We start from the raw sequence: 24,950 nt of genomic DNA, 5'->3' as shown, positions 1-24,950 counted from the left end.
TAGCTGTTAGCTTTTCTAAAGGAGGGAAACTTAATCCTGAAATCAAAATAAAATAAACCAAAGTAATCAATACTAACTGATTTGGAAGTCATCTTTTTCACTTCCCAAATTTTATTATTTGTCTCTCTCTTTCTATAAAGTAGTGCCTTGATAAGCATTAGAGGGAGTGCTGTCATTTTCATTATGTTAATGTATGTAGCCCTATCGTAACCAAAGTGGGGGGAGTGTTGGTGAATGATTTTCTCTTTGCAGTTGATTGTGCACTCAGTGCAGCCTCTGAAGCTGAGATGCAATGAAGTGTAGAGCAGTTCTCTGCTGCTTGTGCTCTAACTTTGGCCTAATGATTAACACCAAGAAAACACAGGTGCTCCATCAGCCACCACCACACCACCCATACATGGAACCATCAGTCACAGCAAATGGAGAAGTTTTGAATGCTGTGGATAAGGTCACCTACCTTGATAGTGTACTTTCCAGGGATGTACACATCGATAATGAGGATGATGCATGCATTGCCAGAACTAGCTCAGTGTTTGGGAGGCTCTGAAGAAAAGAAAAGCATGGGAGAGAAGAGTTATTTCACTGTCTACCAAACTGAAGGTCTACAGAGCTGTGGTGCTCATTGTTGTAGGCCTATGAAACTTGGACAGTCTACCAGTGCCATGCCAGGAAACTGAATCACTTCCATTTGAATTGTCTTAGGAAGATTCTGAAGATCACCTGGCAGGATAAGGTACCAGACACTAAACTGACAAGCATTCAAACTCTGCTTCAGAGAGCACAACTCCAATGGGCTGGCCATATTGTTCAAATGTAAAATGTACACTTGCCAAAAAAGACTGTTTTATGCATAACTCATACAGAGCAAGCGTTCACATTTTAGTCAGAAGAAGTGATACAACGATACTCTCAAGGTCTCAAGAACATTGGAATTGATTGTATGACATGGGAGACATTGGCATATCATGGCATGCCCACATCAGAGAAGGTGCTGTGCTCTATGAGCAAAGCAGAATTGAAACAGCTCAAAGGAAATGCAGGATGCATAAGTTTGGAGTATCCACCCCAAATGTTCACACAGCCTATTTATGCCGACCTGTGGTAGAGAATTCTGAGCTCATATTGTCCTGATCAGCTGCAGTCGGACACGTTGAAACTTGACTCAAGCATAGTGATGTCATTTTGGTCTTCTTCAAGAATGAAGGACAACAACCAACCAACCAATCGTGACCAAAGTATTCTGCCAATTATTTCAGGTTCTTTAGAAAGTGTTTTGAAGAAGATGGCAGCTGGAAAGCAGGGACTTGCATGAGCTCCCCTCCAGGTCCCTCCAAAAACCTATAAAAATGGCTCTGAATAAATTATAGAACTGTAGAACCCACAAAATACCAGAGGGAAGTAGGGCTCCAGCCCAGGACAACCTGGATGGTCGCTGGCTGAGATCTATTGCACACAGAGCTGGGAGTGGAGAGGAGCAGAGCCCAGGGTGGGCGGCAGCAGGACCAACCAGACCAGGAGCCGGGCAGAACGGTCCCTAGCACCCTGAATCATTGACCTGTGGCAGTTACCAGACTTCTCAAGCCACAAATACCAAAGACAACAGAGAAGATTAGTGGGAAAAGCTACTGGGACAGAGTGAAAAGAGTTCACGGTTCAGCCACCACCCTGGGGTCAGCAGGGGTGGTGCAGCTACAGAATTACAGCTGCAGTTGCTTCTGGCCCCAGGCCCACCTGGTGGGAGGAATTAAGTGGCTGATCAGAGCAGGAGTGCAGAGCCTGCTTAAGCTCCCAGTCAGGTCCTGGCTGGCTGTCTTGGGGAAGGAGAAGTGCTGGTGTGGCAGAGCTTGCTGAGCAGAAATAGCTCTGAAAACAACAGCACAGCCCCTCAAGCTTGGAACAAAGTACTCTATACTCTACAAGCAGTCATACCCTGACAAAAAACTCAAGGGTCAAGTAAGTTGACTGGGAACATGGCCAGGCAGGGAAAACCGACTCAGATTCAGTCTCAGACTTTGGAATCTTTCTTTGGTGACAAAGAAGACCAAAATATACAGCCAGAAGAAGTCAACAAAGTCAAAGAGCCTCCAAGAAAAACATGAACTGGTCTCAGGCCATGGAAGAGCTCAAAAAGGATTTGGAAAAGCAAGTTAGAGAAATAGAGGAAAAATTGGTAAGAGAAATGAGAGTGATGTGAGAAAACCATGAAAAACAAGTCAATGACTTGCTAAAGGAAAACCAAAAAAATACTGAAAAAATACTGAAGAAAACAACACCTTAAAAAATAGACTAACTCAAATGGCAAAAGAGCTTCAAAAAGCCAATGAAGAGAAGAATTCCTTGAAAGGCAGAATTAGCCAAATAGGAAAGGAGGTCCAAAAGACCGCTGAAGAAAATACTACCTTAAAAATTACATTGGAGCAAATAGAAGCCAGTGACTTTATAAGAAATCAAGATATAATCAAACAGAACCAAATGAATGAAAAAATGGAAGACAATGTGAAATATCTCATTGGAAAAACCACTGACCTGGAAAAGAGATCCAGGAGAGATAATTTAAAAATTATTGGACTACCTGAAAGCCATGATCAGAAAAAGAGCCTGGATATCATCTTTCAAGAAATTATCAAGGAGAACTGCCCTGATATTCTAGAGCCAGAGGGTAAAATAGAACTTGCCTCCTCAAAAATATCTGAAAAAGAAAATTCCTAGGAATATTGTTGCCAAATTCCAGAGCTCCCAGATCAAGGAGAAAATACTGCAAGCAGCCAGAAAGAAACAATTTGAGTATTGTGGAAACATAATCAGAATAATCCAAGATCTAGCAGCTTCTACATTAAGGGATTGAAGTGCTTGCAATGTGATATTCCGGAGGTCAATGGAGCTAGGATTAAAACCAAGAATCACCTACCCAGCAAAACTGAGTATCATGCTCCAAGGCAAAATATGCATTTTCAATAAAATGGAGGACTTTCAAGCTTTCTCAGTGAAAATACCAGAGCTGAACAGAAAATTTGACTTTCAAACACAACAATCAAGAGAAGGATGAAAAGGTAAACGAAAGAGAAATCACAAGGGACTTACTGAAGTTGAACTGTTTTGTTTACATTACTACTTGGAAAGATGATGTGTATGATTCATGAGACCTCAGTATTAGAGTAGCTGAAGGGAATATGCAGTGTGTGTGTGTGTGTGTGCGTGTGCGCGCGTAGGTATGTATATATGTGTGTATATATATAGACAGAGGGCACAGGGTGAGTTGAATATGAAGGGATGATATCTTAAAAAAATCAAATTAAGGGATGAGAGAGGAATATATTGAGAGAGGGAGAAAGGAAGAGATAGAATGGGGTAAATTATCTCGCATAAAAGTGGCAAGAAAAGGCAGTTCTGTGGGAAGGGAAGATGGGGCAGGTGAGGGGGAATGAGTGAATCTTGCTCTCATTGGATTTGACCTGAGGAGGGAATACCATGCACACTCAATTGGGTATCTTACCCCACAGGAAAGGAGGAGGAAGGAGATAAAAAAGGGGGGACTATAGAAGGGAAGGCAGATAGGGGGTGGAGGTAATCAAAAACAAACACTTTCAAAAAGGGTCAGGGTCAAGGGAGAAAATTCAATAAAGGGGGATGTGTTGGGAAGGAGCAAAATATAGTGAGTCTTTCACAACATGAGTATTGTGGAAGGGTTATACATAATGATACGCATGTGGCCTATGCTAAATTGCTTGCCTTCTTGGGGAGGGAAGAGGGGAGAGAGTTTGGAACTCAAAGTTTTAAAAACAGATGTTCAAAAACAAAAAAAGGCGGGGGAAGGGGCAGGGTTTGCATGTAACTAGGAGGTGAGATGCACAGGCAGTGGGGCGTGGGAATTTATCTTGCCCTACAAGAAAGGAGGGGAAAGGGGGATGGGAGGGGAGTGGGGCAACAGAGGGGAGGGCTGACTGGGAAACGGGGCAGCCAGAATATACACCATCTTGGAGTGGGGGGAGGGTAGAAATGGGGAGAAAATTCATAATTCAAACTCTTGTGAAAATCAATGCTGAAAACTAAATATATTAAATAAAAAATAAAAGAAAGTGTTTTGTATTTGTGTAAATAAATCTTGTATATATTTTGGTATATTGCCTCCCTGATATTTAATGCATTTTGTCACTATCTTGATTGAAATCTTTTATTTCCTCCTGATTTTTGTTATTGCTGTATAGAAATACTGATGATTTTTGTAGATTTATTCTGTGTCCTGCTACTTTTACTTAATATAGCTGGTGGCACCATGCATAGAGCACTGAACCTAAGGTCACGAAGACCTGAGTTTATATCTAATCTCAGATACTAGCTGTGTGACCCAGGGCAAATCATTTAGCCTTTTATTACTCAAGCTATTTTCTTGTAAATTTTGTTTTATTGATTCTCTGGTACACTACCCTTTGGGCAGCTAGTTAGCACAGTGGTTAGAGTGCCAGGCCTAAAGTCAGGAAGATTAATCTTCTTGAGTTCAAATCTAACCCCAGACACTTATTAGCTGTGTGACTCTGGAAAATCGTTTAAGTCTGTTTGCCTTAGTTTCCTCATCTGTAAAATGAGCTAGAGAAGGAAATGGCAAACCACATTATCTTTGCCAAGAAAACCCCAAATAGAGTCACAAAGAGCAAGATACAACTGAAACAACTGAACAATAAAAACTACTCATTGATTTGCGGACAGATATCATTTTGTTTCTTCTTGACCTCTGTTTATTGTATTGATTTCTTTCTCCAGTTAGAGTGCTATAGCTATCTTTTCTGCTCTTTCAAATAAAAATGTACTCAATGGACATGTGTAAAGCCAATCAGCTCAATATTATTGGGATAATTTTTAGTGTTTCTGTTACAGTTAGTGCTGGCCTTTGGAGACAATAATGTTTTAAATTATTTTAAGGGAAAGTAATTTAATTTCAGTGCTTTTTAATATCTTAGATTAAGTGAGAACTGGCCAAGATGGTGACTGGAAAGCAGGGACTTGCGTGAGCTCCCCCCCCACACCGGTCCCTCCAAATACCTATAAAAAATGGCTCTGAACAAATTCTAGAACTGTGGCAGTGGGAATAGCAGAGGGAAACAGGACTCCAGCCCAAGACAGCCTGGATGGTCATTGGGTAAGGTCTATCACACGGAACTGGGAGCAGAGAGGAGCAGAGCCCAGTGTGAGCCATGCCGGGACCAACCAGACCAGGAGCCAGGCAGAACAGGCCCTAGCGCCCTGAATCATTGAGCTGCGGCAGTTATCAGACCTCCCAACCCACAAACAACAAAGACAACAGAGAAGGTTAGTGGGAAAAGATGCTGGGACAGAGTGAAAGGAGTTTGTGGTTCCATCGTTCCAGGGGCAGCGGAGGTGATGCAGCTCTAAGGCTGCTTACAGAGCTACAGCTGCAGTTGCTTCCAGCCCCAGGCCCACCTGGTGGGAGTAATTAAGTGGCTGATCAGAGCAGGAGTGCAGAGCCAGCTTAGATCTGAGTCACAGTCCATGTTGGCGGTTCTTGGGGGAGGAGGAGTGCTGGTGTGGCAGAGCTTGCTGAGCAGAAATAGCTCTAAAAACAACAGCACAGCCCCTCAAGCTTGGAACAAAGTACTCTATACTCTACAAGCAGTCATACCCCAACGAAAAACTCAAGGGTCAAGTAAGTTGACTGGGAACATGGCCAGGCAGCGAAAACCAACTCAGATTCAGACTCAGACTTTGGAATCTTTTTTTGGTGACAAAGAAGACCAAAACATACAGCCAGAAGAAGTCAACAAAGTCAAAGAGTCTACATCAAAAGCCTCCAAGAAAAATATGAACTGGTCTCAGGCCATTAAAGAGCTCAAAAAGGATTTGGAAAAGCAAGTTAGAGAAGTAGAGGAAAAATTGGGAGGAGAAATGAGAGTGATGTGAGAAAACCATGAAAAACAAGTCAATGACTTGCTAAAGGAGAACCAAAAAAATACTGAAGAAAATAACACCTTAAAAATAGACTAACTCAAATGGCAAAAGAGCTCCAAAAAGCCAATGAGGAGAAGAATGCCTTGAAAGGCAGAATTAGCCAAATGGAAAAGGAGGTCCAAAAGACCACTGAAGAAAATATTACCTTAAAAATTAGATTGGAGCAAGTGGAAGCTAGTGACTTGATGAGAAATCAAGATATTATCAAACAGAACCAAAGGAATGAAAAAGTGGAAGACAATGTGAAATATCTCATTGGAAAAACCACTGACCTGGAAAAGAGATCCCGGAGAGATAATTTAAAAATTATTGGACTACCTGAAAGCCATGATCAGAAAAAGAGCCTGGATATCATCTTTCAAGAAATTATCAAGGAGAACTGCACTGATATTCTAGAGCAAGAAGGTAAAATAGAAATTGAAAGAATCCACCAATCGCCTCCTCAAAAAGATCCCAAAAATTAAACTCCTAGGAATATTGTCACCAAATTCCAGAGGTCCCAGATCAAGGAGAAAATAATGCAAGCAGCCAGAAAGAAACAATTTGAGTATTGTGGAAACACAATCAGGATAACACAAGATCTAGCAGCTTCTACATTAAGGGATTGAAGTGCTTTCAATATGATATTCTGGAGGTCAGAAGAGCTAGGATTAAAACCAAGAATCACCTACCCAGCAAAACTGAGCATCATGCTCCAAGGCAGAATATGGATTTTCAATAAAATGGAAGACTTTCAAGCTTTCTCAGTGAAAATACCAGAGCTGAACAGAAAATTTGACTTTCAAACACAAGAATCAAGAGAAGCATGAAAAGGTAAACAAGAAAGAGAAATCACAAGGTACTTACTAAGTTGAACTGTTTTGTTTACATTCCTACATGGAAAGATGACGTGTATAATTCATGAAACCTCAGTAGTATAGTAGCTGAAGGGAATATACGTACATGTGTGTGTGTGTATATATATATATAGACAGAGGTCACAGGATGAGTTGAACATGAAGGAATGATACAAAAAATAAAATCAAATGAAGGGTTGAAAGAGGGATAAAGGGAGAGATAGAGTGGGGTAAATTATCTCATAAAAATGGCAAGAAAAAGCAATTCTGTAGGAAGAGAAGAGGGGGCAGGTGAGGGGGAATGAGTGAAGCTTTCTCTCATCGGATTTGACCTGAGGAGGGAATACCATGCACACTCAATTGGGTATCTTACCCCACAGGAAAGAAGGAAGAAGGAGATAAAAAGGGGGGGACTATAGAAGGGAGGCCAGATAGGGGGAGGAAGTAATCAAAAACAAACGCTTTTGAAAAGGGACAGGGTCAAGGGAGAAAATTGAATAAAGGGGGATAGGATAGGAAGGAGCAAAATATATTCTTTCACAACATGAATATTTTACATAATGATACACATGTGGCATATGTTGAATTGCGTGCCTTCTTAGGGAGGGTGGGTGGGGAGGGAAGAAGGGAAAGGAATTTGGAACTCAAAGTTTTAAAAACAGATATTCAAAAAAAGTTTTTGCATGCAACTACGAAATAAGATATATAGGTAATGGGGCATAGAAAGCTATCTTGCCCTACAAGAAAGTAACGGAAAAGGGGATGGGAGGGAGTAGGGTGACAGAAGGGAGGGCTGACTGGGGAACGGGGCAACCAGAATATATGCCATCTTGGAGTGGGGGGAGAGGGTAGAAATGGGGAGAAAATTTGTAATTCAAACTCTCGTGAAAATCAATGCTGAAATCTAAAAATATTAAATAAATTTTAAAAAAGATTAAGTGAGAACTGGTATCTTGTGGAAGACCTTTCCTGTATTGATTGAAATCATGTGGATTTTGTTGACAGCCTGTCTACTCAGTCACCCAAAGCAGCCTGCTCTCCCTTTCCCAAGTTATTGGGGCTAGGAAGACAGTGAACTTGAGTCTAGTTAAATGGCTGCCAACAAGTGATTTAGGGCATCAAGGGCCAGATACCTTGGTGATGGTACAACTGTCATTTTTGTTTCCTTTAAATCTTCTATCAGAAATCTTTGTTCCATACTTAGAGGTGCTTCTTACATGATTGTGTTGGCGGGTATGGGGTGCTCAGGGAGTACCAGCACCTCTGGTGGGAGGGCAACTGAGCCCTTCTCAGGGCACTTTTGCCACCCAGCTCTCGTCTGGCTCCAAGAAGCTGTAACATTTGCAGCAACCACAACCCAGTAAAATGATCTCAGTAGATGGCTAAATGAAGTTGATGGTAATTAAGGGACCTCAAACATGTCAGTGAGTTAGTGAGGTGTCTACCCTAACCATGAGAAGACTTCCCTGGCAGCAGAAGCAGGCACTGTGGAGTGCTTAGAGCTTGGTCAGAAATGAAAACACCAAAGTCATCCACTGCACTTTGCAGGGATGCCTACATAGATGATGAGGTTGATGCTCTCATTGCCAGAGCTAGCTCAGTATTTGGGAGGCTCCGAAAGAATATGTGGGAGAGAAGAGGTATTAGACGGGCTACCAAACTAAAGGTCTACAGAGCCATCGTGCTGACCTCTTTGTTGTATGCCTGTGACACATGGACATACCACCATACCAGAAAAATTGAACTGCTTCCATTTCAGTTGTCTTAGAGTTGTTCTGAAGATCATCTGGCAAGATAAGGTTCCAGACACTGAGGTCCTTTCTTGAGCTGAACTGCCAAAAATTCAACCTCTACTGCAGAGAGCACAACTCTGATGGACTGGACATGTTCAGATGCCAAACATACATTTGCCTAAAAGATAGAGAACTCACACCAGGCAGGCACTCACATTGTAGTCAGAAGAAGTAACACAAAGATACACTTAAGTTATCTCTCAGGAAGTTTGGTATCGATCGTGAGACATGGGAGACACAGGCACAGGATCATCCAATGTGGCATTATTTATTTAATTGCTTTCAACTGTTTAAATTTTGTTGATTTTTCATGACCCCATTTGGGGTTTTCTTAGCAAAGATACTGGAGTGGTTTGCTATTTCCTTCTCCAGTTCATTTTGCAGATGAGGAAACTGAGGCAAACAGGGTTTAGTGACTTGCCTAGGGTCACATAGCTGGTAAGTGTCTGAGGCCAGATTTGAACACAGAAGGAAGGGTACTCCTGCCTTCAGGTTGAGCACTGTATCTACTGCACCACTCAGCTGCCCCAGCATGGTATGGTCAAAGAAGGCGCTGTACTCCATGAACAAAGCAGAATTGGAGCAGCAAAAAAGAAACATGAGATACACAAATTTAGAGATATCTCTCTCCCAAATGGTCATACAGACTATTTAGGCCTGATCTGTAGTAGAGCCTTCTGAGCTCATATTGGTATAATCAAGATAGCCAGATGCACTATACATTGACCCCCGACATGGTGATGTCATCTTGGTCTTCTATGAGCACAAAGGACAAACAACAGTATGATTGTGCCTCTAAACCCAATGAAAGTTCTTGTCCTATCACTGTTATCTCTTCCAGGGGTGTAGATGTTATTCCCCTACTTCTGCTCTTTTTTTTCTAGCGGTTTCTCTAGAAATATTGGGCCTAGTTGGTTTTCTGCTTGTTTCTCATTTTTAGATGGAATTACCTTTCCCCTTGTTTGTATTTGTTGTAATTTGACGCTTTTGACATGGTTTTTAGGTGGGTCTTTGGGGCTAGATTTAGTCATGATCACTCCACTATTTGCAGAAAGTCCCACTGAATAAAGTTATAGGTACTGACAGGGTAGAATTTGGGGTAAAGAGTAAAACCACAACATCCGACTGACAATGGTGTTACCCATTTGCTTCTCTTCTTCTAATCTAAAATCAGAGAACAAAGAATACCTAATGGATATTTTTTAATCTTATAGTTCCTCATATTAATTTCCCAAATAAGTCAGTAAAAGAAATATTGTTCAGAGAAAAAGGATATATGTAGAACTTTTAACAGTCTGTTGTTGTTTTTCCCCATGTAGCAATCTTTTCTATTTCTTGTGCTAGTTTAAAGATTGGGGAAGGGAGAGAAAAAAGGGATTGAGATTGGAGTTGGTGGGAAAACGTAGGAAGGAGAGCTGTCATCAGGGTTGGAACTTAATCCAAAAAAGCTAGTTTGTAAAATGGATAGTCAAGAAATCAAGGTAAACCTCAATGGAAAACACAACCAGGGTTAAGTTGGGCTGGTTTGGGAATAGAAAACCAAACAAAGTATTGCTGGGTAAGTTGGTCTCTAGGAAAAAATTCTGTACTCAGGTTCAGAGGCCACCTCATTTTTATTCCCACCTCCATCACTTAGTAGCTGTGTGTGTCCATGATGCTCTTTGGAATAAAATGGGAGAGGTTTAAGTCTCTGAGTTATTTGAGCTGTCTTGGTGAGATGGCTCGTTTGCATGAACTGGAGCTGTCAAGCAACAGGCAACATGATTTATGCAGAGAGGCAGGACCAGAGTTCCAGGTTTGTTTCTGATTCTTATTAGCTGTGTGAATTCACTCCTTCTGCACCAATACCCCTTAGAATCCCCAGCTTCCTTCAGATCTCAGCTCAGGATCACCCCGCCCCACCCCTCCCCCAATTATATTTGTGATTACTTTGTATATATTGTGTGTTTATTCAGATAGGTGCATGTCCTTTGACCTGTTGGAATATTGGTTCCATAAATACAGGGGCTTTTTTTTCTTTGTGTTGATAGCCAAGCCCCTCTCAATGGTGTATAACACAAATCAGCACTTAAGTGTATGTGGATTATGGCCCATATTGTTCTCATCTAGTCTTGTCTAGATTGAGCTTTGTCATTTGTAAAGTGAGCATAAAATGAATCATTATACAACCCACATAACAGAATTGTCCTGAGTTAAGCCCTCTGCAGAACAAAAAAGGCAACTGTTAGTCAGTGACTACAGTAATCTACTATTTGATAAACCCAAAGACTCCAGCTTCTGAGGTAAGAACTCTCTGTTTAACAAAAACTGCTGGGAAACCTGGAAAATACTATGGCAGAAACTGGGCATAGACCATCTTATACCCTATACCTTATGCCAAGATAAAGTCAAAATGGGCAGATGTCTTAGGTATAAAGGCTGATGCTATACGCAAACTAGGCCAAGGAGTAGTTCAGCTGTCAGACTTAGGGAGAAGGGAAGAATTTATGACCAGAGATAGGAAACATGAAATGCAAAATTTATTACATTAAATCTAAAAGGTTTTGCACAAACAAAGCTATTGCAACTAAGATTAGAAGGGAAGCAGAGAGGTAGGAAACAATCTTTACAACCAGCATCTCTGATAAAGGCCTCATTTCTAAAATATATATAGAACTGAGTCAAATTTATAAGAATACAAGTCATTCCAAAATTGATAATTGGTCAAAGGATATGAACAGACAGTTTTCAGATGAAGAAATTAAAGCTATTTATAGTCATATGAAAAAATGCTCTAAATCACTATTGATTAGAGAAGTGCAAATCAAAACAACTCTGAGGAACCACATCACAATTATCAGATTGGCTAACATGACAGAACAGGAAAATGATAAATGTTGGAGATGTGGGAAAACTGGAAGACTAATGCATTGTGGGTGGAGTTGTGAACTGATGATCTAACCATTCTGGAGAGCAATTTGGAACTATGCCCAAAGGGCTGTAAAACTGTGCATACATTTTGACCCAGCAATACCATTTCTAGTTCTGTATCCCAAAGAGAATCATAAGGGAAAAGGACCCATGTGTACAAAAATATATCAGCTCTTTTTGTGGTGGCCAAGAATTGGAAATTGAAGGGATGCCCATCAATTGGGAAATGGCTGAACAAGTTGCGATACATGAATATAATGGAATACTATTGTTCCATAAGAAATGATGAGCAGGTGGACTTCAGAAAAACCTGGAAAGATTTACATGAACTAATGCTGAGGGAGGCGAACAGAACCAGGAGAACATTGTATACAGCAACAGCAACATTGTGTGATAACTAACTTTGATAGACTTAGCTTGTCTCAGCAATGCAAGGATCCAAGACAACTCCAAAAGACTCATCATGGAAAATGTTATTCACATCCAGAAAAAGAACTATGGAGGCTGAATGCAGATTGAAGCAGACTCTGCTTTTTTTGTTTGTTTGTTTCTTCTTTCTCATGATTCATCACATAGGGTCTAATTCTTCTTTACAACACGATTAATGTGAAAATACATTTAATATAAATGTATATATAGAACCTATATCAGATTGTATGCTGTCTTAGGCGGGGGGAAGGAGAGAGGGGGGAGAAAATTTAGAACTCAAAATCTTATGGAGGTGAATGTTGAAAACTGAAAACAAATTCTTTAAAATTAAAAAGAAAAAAGGACAACTGTTCTCTCCCATTTGATTATAGAATCCTGATACTACCCCCTGGCACTTGATACAGTGTTTCACACATAGGAAACATTTCATACATATTAATCATAGAGTTCAAAATCTGGAATATTTCAGTCGCACAGTAATTACTCATATAATTGACGTGAAACACACTAGAATCTGAGTATACTTTAGAACCACACCCTCTGGTTCCAAGGTACTACCCTGCTCCTTTCATCCAGTTCTGAGGGCTGGTCCATGATTAAGCAGAAATTTATTCTGTTTCAGGAATCGGTGACATTCAGGGATGTTGCTGTGGAATTCACCCGGACAGAGTGGCGGCACCTGACCCCCTCTCAGAAGGAGTTGTACAGAGATGTGATGTTAGAAAACTATGGGAATCTGGTCCACCTGGGTAAAGAAAACTTCCTGCAGTGATTCAGTTTCTGCCTGTTGGGATGGTGGGGGTGTGGAGGGGGGCAGTAGTAAATGTTGAGGGTTATCTTTAATGTTGGACAAGTACTGTTTGGAATGCAGAAACCAGAGATCGTTAATCCCTAAAACATGGGCTAATTGTGAAATGTTTTGCATTGTGCTAGTTGAAACTGGCTTCTGGATTTATTGCTTGTGAAGATGTGTCTTTCCATTCTCTGTCCCCTGTAATGCAGGGTCCTCTGGTTGAAGACATGAAAAGTTCCCTCCTCACAACAAGTCGAAGGAAATAGGAAATTACTTTTTTCTGAGACCAATTCTACCATCTTCCGACTTTCTTAGACATCCTGATAGCCTGCTTCCAAAGTCAATTATAGTACTGTCTGGGCCTTAACTAACATGCTTCTTTTTCCCCCAAGGGGGGTGGGGTGGAGTAGGATTACATTCTAGAATGGTTCTGTGTCCCCAGTAGTTTCCCTTTTCCAACAAATAGGACTTGCAGTTTCCAAGCCATATGTGATCTCCCAGTTGGAACGAAGGGAAGCACCCTGGACACCAGGAGGGATCCAGAGAAGTAGCTGTCCAGGTGAGTGGGTCACTGTAAACAGCCGTTCACTTGGCCAGTCTGGGAAAGCACTAGTAAAACTGAATATGGACGTCTCCTTTTGGCTACCCAGGCCTTGGGAGAAAAACTGAAATTGTACAGCCTTGGCTCCGTCCCGGAGACTCATCTTGATGTCTGCAGCTCAGTGTCCTGACATCTCTCCCCTCCTAATGTCCCTCCAGTGTCAGAGAAGGCGGTGCCTCAGCAGGGGATAGGACTTCCTCTCCTCCCTTTCTGCCCCCTTTCCTGATGCTCTGCTGTTTTCACTGTACAAGTAGAAGGGGGCCACATAGGAAGGAGAGCCCATGTGTAGTTTCTTTTTTTATGGGCTGCCATGGCCAGCTAGTTCATGACCAAGTGGTCAGCCTCATGGTGACCAGCCTCTCCATATTCAGCGGGGCTTATCCCAGGCCCCTCACCACACCTGCTCTCCCTGGAGGATGGTTGTAATTGTTGGGAAGTTTTCTGTAATATCAGGCCTTGATTTATCCCTTTCCAACATCTACTCATTGCTCCTAGTTCTGCCCCCGGGGCCAAACAGCACAAGTTGAGTTCTTCTCTCTCTAGTGTGTCAGCCTTTCACAAACCCAGCAGTGTGGTGGTGTCCCTGCCCCAGATCTTCTCTTCCCACTAAATGCCCCCAGTTGCTTCATTGAGTTGTTTGATGGCGCTTAAGGCCCCCCAACCTTCTAGTTTCCCACCTCCAGACACTTTTTTACTGAGATGCCCAGAAATGAACATGCACACAGACACAAACATCCTTAGTATCAGACAGGTAACCTGGCAAACCAGGAGGTCATTGGGAAACAAAAACTTTTGTAGAGATGATTCCCTTCACTGTTGGTACATGGAATGTGTGCATGCTTATATACAATATGAAATCCAGTAGACCCAAAAAGTGAATGGCTCTTATTGTGAGATAATTCAGTAGGTATCACATCCAGATAACAGCCCTGAGTAAAACCTGGCTTACAAATGAAGGCCAGCTTACTGAAGTCATAGCTGGAAACGTGTTTTTTCTGGAGTGGCCATCATGATGGGGCATACCATGCAGCTGGCATGGATTTTGAAATCAAAACTAATGTCAGCAAGCTTGTATGCCTCCCAAAACAAGTGAATGACAGTGTGATTGCCACTTGCAGAAAAGCACCATAGCACCTTTATCAGTGTTTATGCTCCCACCATGATGAACCCTGATGAAAGAAAAATTTTTTGAAGACCTGGAAATCCTCACCATCAATATGCTGGAAGTGGACAAGCTTCTAATTCTGGGTTACTTTAATGCCAGAGTAGTGTTTCAACAATCCGGCTAGCAGCTGTTGTGGGGGTGAAAGACCAACACTAGCCCAACAACAAGAATGCTACCAGCACGCTGCAAAAGCCCAGGTTCTTTTGATCTGCTTTAGTAAGGAAAGCAAGGTTAAGGGGTTGACAAGCTTACTTTAATTCAGCGTAAAAATACCATTTACTTAGTTCAGGGGGAAAAGCCAGCACCCTGAACTTCGGAACAAATACAATCAAATTACAAACATCAGACAGACAGACCAAATACAGTTCATAGTTACCAACATCTAGGTTCAGCCCGGGAGCTCATAACAAGGGCCGGCCCAGAGTCACTCACGCCACCATGGCTGTGGGTCAGAGCCCCAAAAAAGAGAAAGCCAACCCCTGGTTTTATATCTTTTTCAGGGTCAAGGGTGAATCACACTGCGACTCACCCATGTGACCTAGAATCGTCACAGCGACTCACCCACATGGTCTAAAAGCCTCTGATGTCCCAAACATGTCACTCAAACTCATGTGTAAACTAGGTCCTCGCCTGAGTCAAGGAGGACTCCAAGGACTCCCTAATCTAATCAAGGAAACAAAGGCCAAACTCTTCAAGGGCACTTGGTTGAACTGAGTGCTAAGAGCCCATTTTATTTACCAACACAAATAGGCACAGAGTATTAGACATGTGTAACAATAATGTTACATGCAGCCACTGTGGGGGTATAAGACCAATAAGACCAGCACACAGGAGGGCTGCTAGCACAGGTTCTTTGATCTGCTTCTCTAAAGGAAAGCTACTTTAAAGGGGTCAACAAATCTGACTTTAACCAAACATTTTATATATATACATACATATATACATATATATATACATACATATATACATATATACACACATATATATACATGCGTGTGTATGTGTGTATGTATATCATGTACATATATATGATATACATACACCATTCACTTAGTTCAGAGAAAGAGTCAGTACTCTGAACTTCAGAGCAAATACAAACAGAAATTATGAGCAGAAATTATAAACAGAACAGATAACATAAATCAGCAGACAGGGCTTCTAACTGTCTGCCCATTGCAATACAGACATAGTTACCAGAGAGAGAGAAGCACCAACATCTGGGTTTTCAAAGCCAGGGGCTCCTTGACGGCTACCCAGGCCCTTATCTGGCTACATCACACGAACCCTCTTCCCAAGAGTGAGCCCTAAAGCAAACTTCCAGCCTCCCAAGTATACGTACACATCTTCACGGTCAGAGGGCATCACAGCCCTCATGACCCAGGCTCATGTGACTTAGGCTTCCATATGACTTAAGCAGGTCACATGGGGCCTATTAATGGATGGGAACAATCTTCCCATCAAGCAAAAAATACATTAACAATACAACATATCATAGAGTCCTTTGGAGGAACAGAGTTGGAAACATCAACAGTCATTTACTACTGAAGACTTTTGTGTCTCTTGACCTCATCGCCAACACTGTCTTCTGTTTACCTAAATGCATTAAAATTTCATGGACACGCCCTCACAGCAAATATTGGCATTTAATAGACTGTATCATTGTAAGGAAAAGAGACCAACAAGATGTGAGAGCGATAAAGACAATGTGTGGTGTAGACTGCTTATCCTCTCCAAGCTAAACATTCGAATTCAACAAAAATGGCAACCCCAAAGCAAGATAGCTACCCTACCACTTAATGTCAACAGATTAGAACACTTCTATGACCTTCTCTGAGGTCCTTTCTCAAGCTGAACTGCTTAAGTATTCAAATCCTACCGCAGACAGTGCAGCTGCAATGGGCTGGCTGCGTTATTTGGATGCCAAATATACATTTGCCTGAGAGTATTTGATAGAGAACTCATACAAGGCATGAAGGTTAGAAGAAGCAATATAAGGACACTCTCAAGGTCTCTCTGAAGAGCTTTGGTATTGATTGTTAGACATGGGAGACACTGGCACAGGACTGCCCAGCATAGTGTGCCCTCATCAAAGAGGGCACTGTACTCTTGAGGAAAACAGAATTGCAGTCGCTGAAAAAGAAATGTGAGATGCGCAGATTTAAAGACCTCTCCACATGTTCATATGGACTATTTGTGCCTAACCTGTGTTAAAGCCTTTTAAACTTATATTGATCTGATCAGGCATAGTAGACACACTTGCACTTTGACCCCGACATAATGATGGCATTTTGGTCCTCTTAGAGCATAAAGGACAATAACCAACTAGTGGATAAGTCTTTAAAAAATTACCACCCATTCAACATGATGTTTCAGAAGCCATTGCTTATGACTCAGTAAGCACATCTGCTAGCTCTTTCAGTATCTGAGGAGTGATTTGTCTGGCCCAGGTGACTTGAATTCATCAGGGGTAGCAACTAGAGGCCCTCTTAGGACATCCTTATGCCTCTTAGGTATCAATTCCTTATTATTCTGGCCTTTCTAGCCCAAAGTTCATTCACTTTGGGAGACAAAAGGAGAGGCAGAATAATAGTTGACCAGTTTTACCTTCTTCCCATCCAGTCTGAGCAGCAATCCTGTGTCTTCTCAGATTTTCTTTTTCCTGCTACAGCTTTTAAAGAAAGAAACATTTCTTGTTTCCATAGCTTTCCTCAGTAGCTTCAGTGCATTCAGAGAATTAACAGTATTGAGAGAACCAAGGGAATATTGTATAAAATAACAGAGATATCATTCAAAGAATAGCTGCGAAAGACTAAATTATTACGAAGATTATAAATACTCAAACAAGCTACAAAGGACCTGTGAAGGAAAATGTTATCTACCTCCAGAGAAAGAACTGATAAATAGAAGTATGCATAATATGGTTTTATATATATATATGTGTGTGTGTGTGTGTGTGTGTTTTATATATATATATATATATATATATATATACACATATGTTTGTGTGTGTGTGTGTGTGTGTGTGTGTGTGTGTGAGAAATGGTGGCCTCTAGTGTGGGGTGGGAGGGAGGGAGACCATTTGGAACTTAAATTTTAAAAAAAAGTATTGACATACTGTTCCTATCAGCCCCTGCCACGTTTTTGTGCTTTGTGTTCCTCCTCTTTACTTTTGCTTTTTCCCTTTTCGGTGTGTCGTTTAAAAACCAAGGTTTATTGGTGAGTTCCCACCCTCTTTAGACAACTCCGCTTTTTCTACTCTAGAGTTGTTCCCTCTGTATCTTGAGAATGTCATTTTTGGAGCTTTCTATCTTTACCAGACTTTTAACCCTACCGATCATACCCAGCCTCTAAAATCTGCTTTCCCAAAGTCTAGGCAGTACGGAAGCCAGGAATAGTCTGACTTCTTCTCTATTACAAATTGTAAGATGTAATATTCTCTTCTTCTCAGTGTTCTCATTATTTACACCCTAGCAATCAGTTCAACCTCGTTGGTGAGAACCACATATAGAGGAGCTTTTCCCCATGTTGGTACTTCAACTTTTGAAGGATCAAATTATTAATGCAAGTCAAGTGTACTTTTACTGTTCTGTTTTCAGAGTCAGTAAGCATTTTTTTTAGTGCCTACTATGTGCAAGCGACTATGCTAAAGACTAGGGATACAAAGAAATGCAAAAGGTAGCCCCTTCCCTTGAGGAGCTCACATGGGGAGACAGCACATAAAAAGAAGCTGAAAAGTGAGAAAGGGGAGGAGGAGACATAAGGATTGTCCAGAAGAGTGCAGCTAGCCAGGTGGGAAATGAAAAGATAGCTGCCCTGGGTACCCTTCTGTAATGGAGGATCCGGGAAGACATTTCTGCTGTCTACCCTTTACCCTCACCGGTCAGAGGGACAAAGGACCCCAAAGGCAGTGGCTGCTGAGGAGAGATGTGAATTTCAAGATTGATGTGATCTTGTGGTATCATGAGGTACCAGCAAACATAATAAACATCCAGAGAAGTAAATGCAGCCGAGCAGGAAATGAAGAGGTGGCTACACCTACATATACAAGGAAGGATAGAAAAGGAGGATTATATATAAAACCATAAATCTTATACCTCATGCAGCTTGAATTTCATTTCAAAGTAATATAATAAATTCAGGTTGCAAAGTTGTCCTTGTCTGTGCTCCCCTCTCTTTTTCTATGCATTTAACAATATACCACAATTGCCTTATTTTCTTAACTTTCTTTATATTAATATTATTTCTAGCTCCCTTTCCTCCCAGATTCCACTGTAATTAAAAAAATAAGCCATGCAGAAAGTAAACATAGCTGAGCAAAATGTCTTCACACTTTAGGCCATGTCTAAAAACATATTTATCACTGTGTACTTTGAGTCCCCAATACATCTGCCAGGCATTAGGTAGTTGCTTCTTCTTTTGTTGTCAGTTCCTCATTTTTGTCTTCCCAGGTTTCTCATGATCCATCTCTTTCACTTCTTGAGGAACATAATATTTCATTACTTCAGATAACCATAATTTCTTCATATTCCTCAGTTGACATTTTACTGTTCATTTCTATATAAAAAGTGATATTAATATTTTTATACATATGGGTCCTTTATCTTTCCTTGATCTCTTTATGATATAAACTACATAGTGCAATTACTGGGTTAGAGAATTATGTGTATTTTAATGACTTTCTGGCTATAGTGCCAAATTGTCTTTCAGAACGGCAGATGGTTTCAGAGCTCTGCTTCTAGTGCATGATTGTACCTGTTCTCCTCCAGCCTCCCTAACAACTGACATTTTCATCAGCTCTCCTACCTGATGAGTATGAGATGTAGCCTCAGAGTTCTTTAAATTTGTATTTTTCCAATTTAAGATATGATGCGTTTTTTTTTTCGTAGAGTTCTTAATAGCTTGGACTTTGGGGGCAATTGCCTGTTCATGTCTTTTGATCATTATCTATTACAGAATGGCTCTTACTCCTATAAATTTGAATTAGTTCTTTATATATTTTAGATTTTTATCAGAGAAACTTACTGCAGAGATTTTTCCCCAGTTAACTATTTCCCTACTGTGTTGATCTGCATTGATTTTGTTTACAAGGAAGCTTTTTATTTAATTAAAATTGTCCATTTTATCTATCATCCTCACTCACCCTTATTTAGTATTTCCCTCTCCATAATTTAGAAAAGTAACTCCATCCTTATTCCTCTAATTTGCTTATGATAGGACTTTTTCAGGGTCGTGTATTCATTTTAAGTTTGTTATGGTACATACTGTGAGGTGTTGGTCTACCTTCTGCCAGATTGCTTTTAGGAGTTCCCTCTGATAGATCACAACTCATCCATACCAGTCCATCTGTTTCAACTTTTATTCCCATCCTAGCAAATGTTTACTATAACAGGTGCTCCCAATATCACAAGGGTCTCAGTGGAACACAGTACTGTTGAAATCTGGTCAACAGAATTCTTCATCCATTTGATCTTTCCTTTATAGATGAACAGGCCAAACTCACTTGAAATATTGTATCTCTTCTAAGAGGCTCTGCAGTATCTGGGGCTTGATGTTGTTATCTGTAAATAGTAACATCTGGAGTATGTAAATTAGGTAAAAAAGCTTGTATCACTAAGTAAACTGATCAAGATATATATAAAACTTATAATTAGGAGTAAAAAATGATTACAAAACAATTAGATGTGTATGGATGGGATATGCCAGTGTAATACAAATGGTAATAATGCTTCTAAATTAATCTGCAGATTTGATGATTTAAATTTCCAAAGGGAATACTTATATATTTAAGTAGAATAATAACAATTCATGTGGAGATGGAAGTTTTTAAGAATATCAGTGGAAATAATGACTAAAGAGGTCTAGGATTGCAAAATCTCAAAATGATATTGTAAAGTAGTAATCAGAATATTTAGTACTGATTCAAAAGTAGAATAGCAAAAAAGTGAAAGGGACTAAATAAAAGCCAGAACTAATATTTGACAAATTGAAGAACATAAGCTGCCTCTGAGACTTTTTACTTGATAAGGAATGCTAAGAAAAATAAAAAGTAGTTTAATAGAAAACAGATTTAGAAAATAATTTTTCCTGATGGGAAATATAGAGAATACAAAATGCAGAGTATACTATGTATGTGTAAGCCAAGAGTAACAAAGAGGACGTTTACATTGTTTTTTATCTCATTTCAGATTGGGAGGCTACACCAGAAACCAAGCAGTCACTTCCGAAGCTGGGCGTTTCAGTTAAAGATTTATCCCAGGAAAGAGGCACAAAGAAGAATCTCTGTTTATCCACATTAAAAAAAGCCTGGAATTGTGATGCCACATTAGAGGGGCATCAGAGCAATGAGGACAAATGTTGTCGAAAAGAAAAAATAACCAAAAAGAAACCTACAAATAAATCTAGAAGCCACAAATATAATAAATGTTATAGAAGCTTCACTCGAAGGCACATTTTTTTGGCTCAACAGATACCTCTAAAAACAAACCTTTGTAAACATGAGGCCCAAAGAAAGGGCATGAAACAATCTAAAAAACTAAGGAACTGTAAGAAAACATATTCAGAGAAGATATCTTCCAAGTATAGTGAATATGGGAGATGCTTTAAGTATAATTTATACCTTAATGAAAACCTTAGGTTACAAAATGGAGAAAAGCGTTATCAGTGTAATGAATGTGATAAAGCCTTCAGCCAAAGGGTCAGTCTTATTCAACATTATAGAATTCATACTGGAGAGAAACCTTATGAATGTGATGCATGTGGGAAGACTTTCCGACAGAGCACTGGACTTACGCAACACCAGACAATTCATACGGGAGAGAAATATTATGAATGTAATGAGTGTAAAAAAGCCTTTCGCCTGAGATCACAACTTATTCAACATTATAGAATTCATACTGGAGAAAAACCTTATGAATGCAATGAGTGTGGGAAGACATTCCGCCAGAACTCACAGCTTATTCAACATCGGACAATTCATACTGGAGAGAAACCTTATGAATGTGATGAATGTGGAAAGGCCTTCCGCCTGAGAATAGAACTTAATCAGCATAATAAAATTCATACTGGAAAGAAACCTTACAAATGTAATGACTGTGGAAAGGTCTTCCGGCTCAGTTCGCAACTTATTCAGCATCAGACAATGCACAGTGGAGAGAAGCCTTATGAATGTAATCAGTGTGGGAAAGCTTTCCGCCAAAGCACGGGACTTACACAGCATCAGACAATCCATACTGGAGAGAAATGTTACAAGTGTGATGAGTGTGAGAAGACCTTCCGCCTGAGAACACAACTTATTCAACATTATAGAATTCATACTGGAGAGAAACCTTATGAATGCAATGAATGTGGGAAGGCTTTCCGCCAGAATTCACAGCTAATTCAACATCAGACAATTCATACTGGAGAAAAACCTTATGAATGTAATGAATGTGGGAAGGCCTTCCGCCTCAGAATAGAACTTACTCAGCATCATAATATTCATACTGGAAAGAAACCTTACAGGTGTAATGAATGTGGAAAGGTCTTCCGCCTCAGTTCACAGCTTATTCGCCATCAGACAATCCATAGCGGGGAGAAGCCTTATGAATGTAGTCAGTGTGGTAAGGCTTTCCGCCAGAGCGCAGGACTTACTCAACACCAGACAATCCATACTGGAGAGAAGCATTATGAGTGTAGTGAGTGTAAAAAGGCATTCCGCCTGAGATCACAACTTATTCAACATTATAGAATTCATTCTGGGGAAAAACCTTATGAATGCAGTAAATGTGGGAAGGCTTTCCGCCAGAACTCACAGCTAACTCAGCATCAGACTGTTCATACTGGAGAGAAACCTTATGAATGTAATGAGTGTGGAAAGTCCTTCCGCCTAAGAATAGAACTTACTCAGCATAATAAAATTCATACTGGAAAAAAATCTTATGGGTGCAATGAATGTGGAAAGGCCTTCCACCTAAATTCACAGCTTATTCAACATGAGACAATCCATAGTGGAGAGAAGCCTTATGAATGTAATGAATGTGGGAAGACCTTCCGTAAGAGTGCATACCTTACTCAACATCAGAAAATTCATACTGGAGAAAAACGTTTTAAGTGTAATGAATGTGGAAAAACCTTTGTTCAGAGGGCAGTTCTCACTCAACATTATAGAATTCATACTGGTGAAAAACCTTATGAATGTAATGAATGTGGGAAGGCCTTCCGCCAGAGCACAGGACTTGCTCAACATCAGGCAGTTCATACTGGAAAGAAACAGTATGAATGTAATGAATGTGAGAGTGCTTTTAGTCAGAGGGCAGATCTTATTCGACATCATAGAATTCATACTGGTGAGAAACCTTATGAATGTAATGAGTGTGGGAAAGCCTTCCGTCTGAGTACACAGCTTACTCGACATCATAGAATTCATACTGGAAAGAAACCTTATGAATGTAATGAATGTGGGAAGGCTTTTCGCTTAAGGACACGTCTTAATGAACATCAGACAGTTCATACTGGTGAAAAACGCTTTGAATGTAGTGAGTGTGGGAAGGCCTTCCGCCAAAAGACACATCTTACTGAACATCTGTCAATTCACAGTGGCGAGAAACCATTTGAATGTAATGAATGTGGGAAGGCATTCCGCTTGAGAACACAGCTTACTCAACATCACATAATTCATACTGGGGAGAAACCATATGAATGTAATGTATGTGGGAAGGCATTTAGTCAAAGGACAGAACGAAATAGGCATCATAGAATTCATACTGGAGAGAAACGTTATGAATGTAATGAATGTGGGAGGGCCTTCCGCTTGAGCACACACCTTACACGGCATAAGAGAATTCATACTGGTGAGAAACCTTATGAATGTAATGAATGTGAGATGGCCTTCCGCCTGAGGGCACAGCTTACTCATCATCAGAGAATTCATACTGGAAAGAACATTTAGGAGAGTTATCATTGAGGAAATGGTGGCCTCCAGAACAAATACATCATTTAATACTAAATAAAGAAAACTTGTCTATGAAATGACATAAATATGAAATGACTTTTAGCAACAGCACAGGACTTAGGAAATGCCGAGTAATAAATTCTGAGAAGCCATAAATGTAACTACCCCAAGGATTATTGCCAAGATGTGTAGTACTTTACTAAAAATTAAAGAATTTGAACTAAAGGGAAACCCCACGTGTGAAGCAGAGCCTCTCTACTTTCCCTTAGCTATTCCAAACCTTTTTCTTCCTCTTCAAATTCCCATCCTTCTTCCTCCCCAAACTCCAGTACTTGTTGAGATTGACACAGATAATTAGTTCTCTTAGAAAGTTTTTTCTTAATCCAACTTCAGCTTAATGGACACATTAGTAAGTGTAGACTCTTTCCCCTAATTACTTTGTATCTTGCTCCTCAAAGTGATTTTAGACTAAAAGGAGCTTTTCCCAACTATATTGTAATAATCTTCAGTCTGAAAACTTAAGTTTATTAATTGAGGTTTACCACTATCTAAGGAGATCCTACTTCTCTAGGTCTTTTATTGTGAATGCTGGCCCTAGAGTAGGCCTGCACATTTGGGCCAACAGCTAGATGTTGTGCAGGCCTGTTTCACATTCTCTGCATTTTTCTCTGGCTGGCTGAAATCCTTTGGTGGGCACAAGCAGCCCTGTGTTGTGCAGGCCTACCTTAAGGGAACTTTCATAGTCGGTTTTGCATTGAATTGCCCCCCCTCCCCAGCTGCAGTCAGCTCATGGACCATAAGCGGACACTATTGTGCAGGCCTGCCTGAGAGATTTCTTCTTATGGGGCAGACTAAGAGCCTTTGCCCCTTTAGTTCTCATTTTGTCAGCAATCCTTTTATAGGCTCAGGCCACAGATGCTAATTTCCTGGAAGGGCTGTGGGAGAGAATAAAAGACAAAGTTGCCCATCCCTAATTAGGAACTGTAGGAAGCTGAGCTCTTGGAGACATCTTTCCCTAGCCTGGACTTTCCTCATGCTTTTTCACTGTGTATGGGATATAAATTCTCATGGTCTCAAGGGAAAGGCCCTATAAGATTCACACTTTGTATTGCTCTGTCTTCTCCTTAGGTGGATTAAGGGTTGACAGGTATCTGGTCCCATAATTAACATTTACTGGTAATTACATTACCACCTTACAAATACTTGGGCCTAAGTTGTGCTGATTTAGATGTCCCCAGTGTGGGTGCCTCTAAAGCAGGACTATCAACTTTTTTTTCCTCAGTTAACAAGCACTTATTTTCTCTCCCCTCCCAAGCCCTCCTCATTCCTTGTAATACCCATGCAGTCAGGCACATCCCACAGTGGCCACATCCACAAATGCATGTCTATTCTGCATCTTGAGTCCATTACCTGCCTGTTAGGAGGTGAGTAGGATGTTTAATCATTGATTTTCTGAAATTGTGGCTGGTCATTGAATTGATCAGAGTTCTTAAATTACAGGGTTGTTAGTATATAAATTATGGTTCTCAATTC

At 40.5% G+C, this 24,950-nt stretch overlaps 1 protein-coding gene across 1 annotated transcript in view; it reads left to right on the top strand.

Moving 5' to 3' along the window:
* Positions 1-23,557, top strand: part of LOC118843485 (zinc finger protein 420-like) — a 35,594-nt gene extending 12,037 nt beyond the window's left edge. Inside the window, exons 4-8 of the mRNA XM_036751175.1 lie at positions 12,552-12,678; positions 13,189-13,281; positions 20,674-21,426; positions 21,523-21,745; positions 21,938-23,557. Coding sequence (XP_036607070.1) covers positions 12,552-12,678; positions 13,189-13,281; positions 20,674-21,426; positions 21,523-21,745; positions 21,938-23,414 — 2,673 coding nt within the window. The 3' untranslated portion in view covers positions 23,415-23,557. The remainder of the gene's footprint in view (positions 1-12,551; positions 12,679-13,188; positions 13,282-20,673; positions 21,427-21,522; positions 21,746-21,937) is intronic.
* The last annotated feature ends 1,393 nt before the right edge of the window (positions 23,558-24,950 follow it).

Source organism: Trichosurus vulpecula, chromosome 1 (assembly GCF_011100635.1).
Source record: "Trichosurus vulpecula isolate mTriVul1 chromosome 1, mTriVul1.pri, whole genome shotgun sequence".
NCBI classification, from domain to species: domain Eukaryota; kingdom Metazoa; phylum Chordata; class Mammalia; order Diprotodontia; family Phalangeridae; genus Trichosurus; species Trichosurus vulpecula.
The sequence above is the reverse complement of the archived record's forward strand: the minus strand, read 5'-3'. Positions and strand labels throughout refer to the sequence as shown.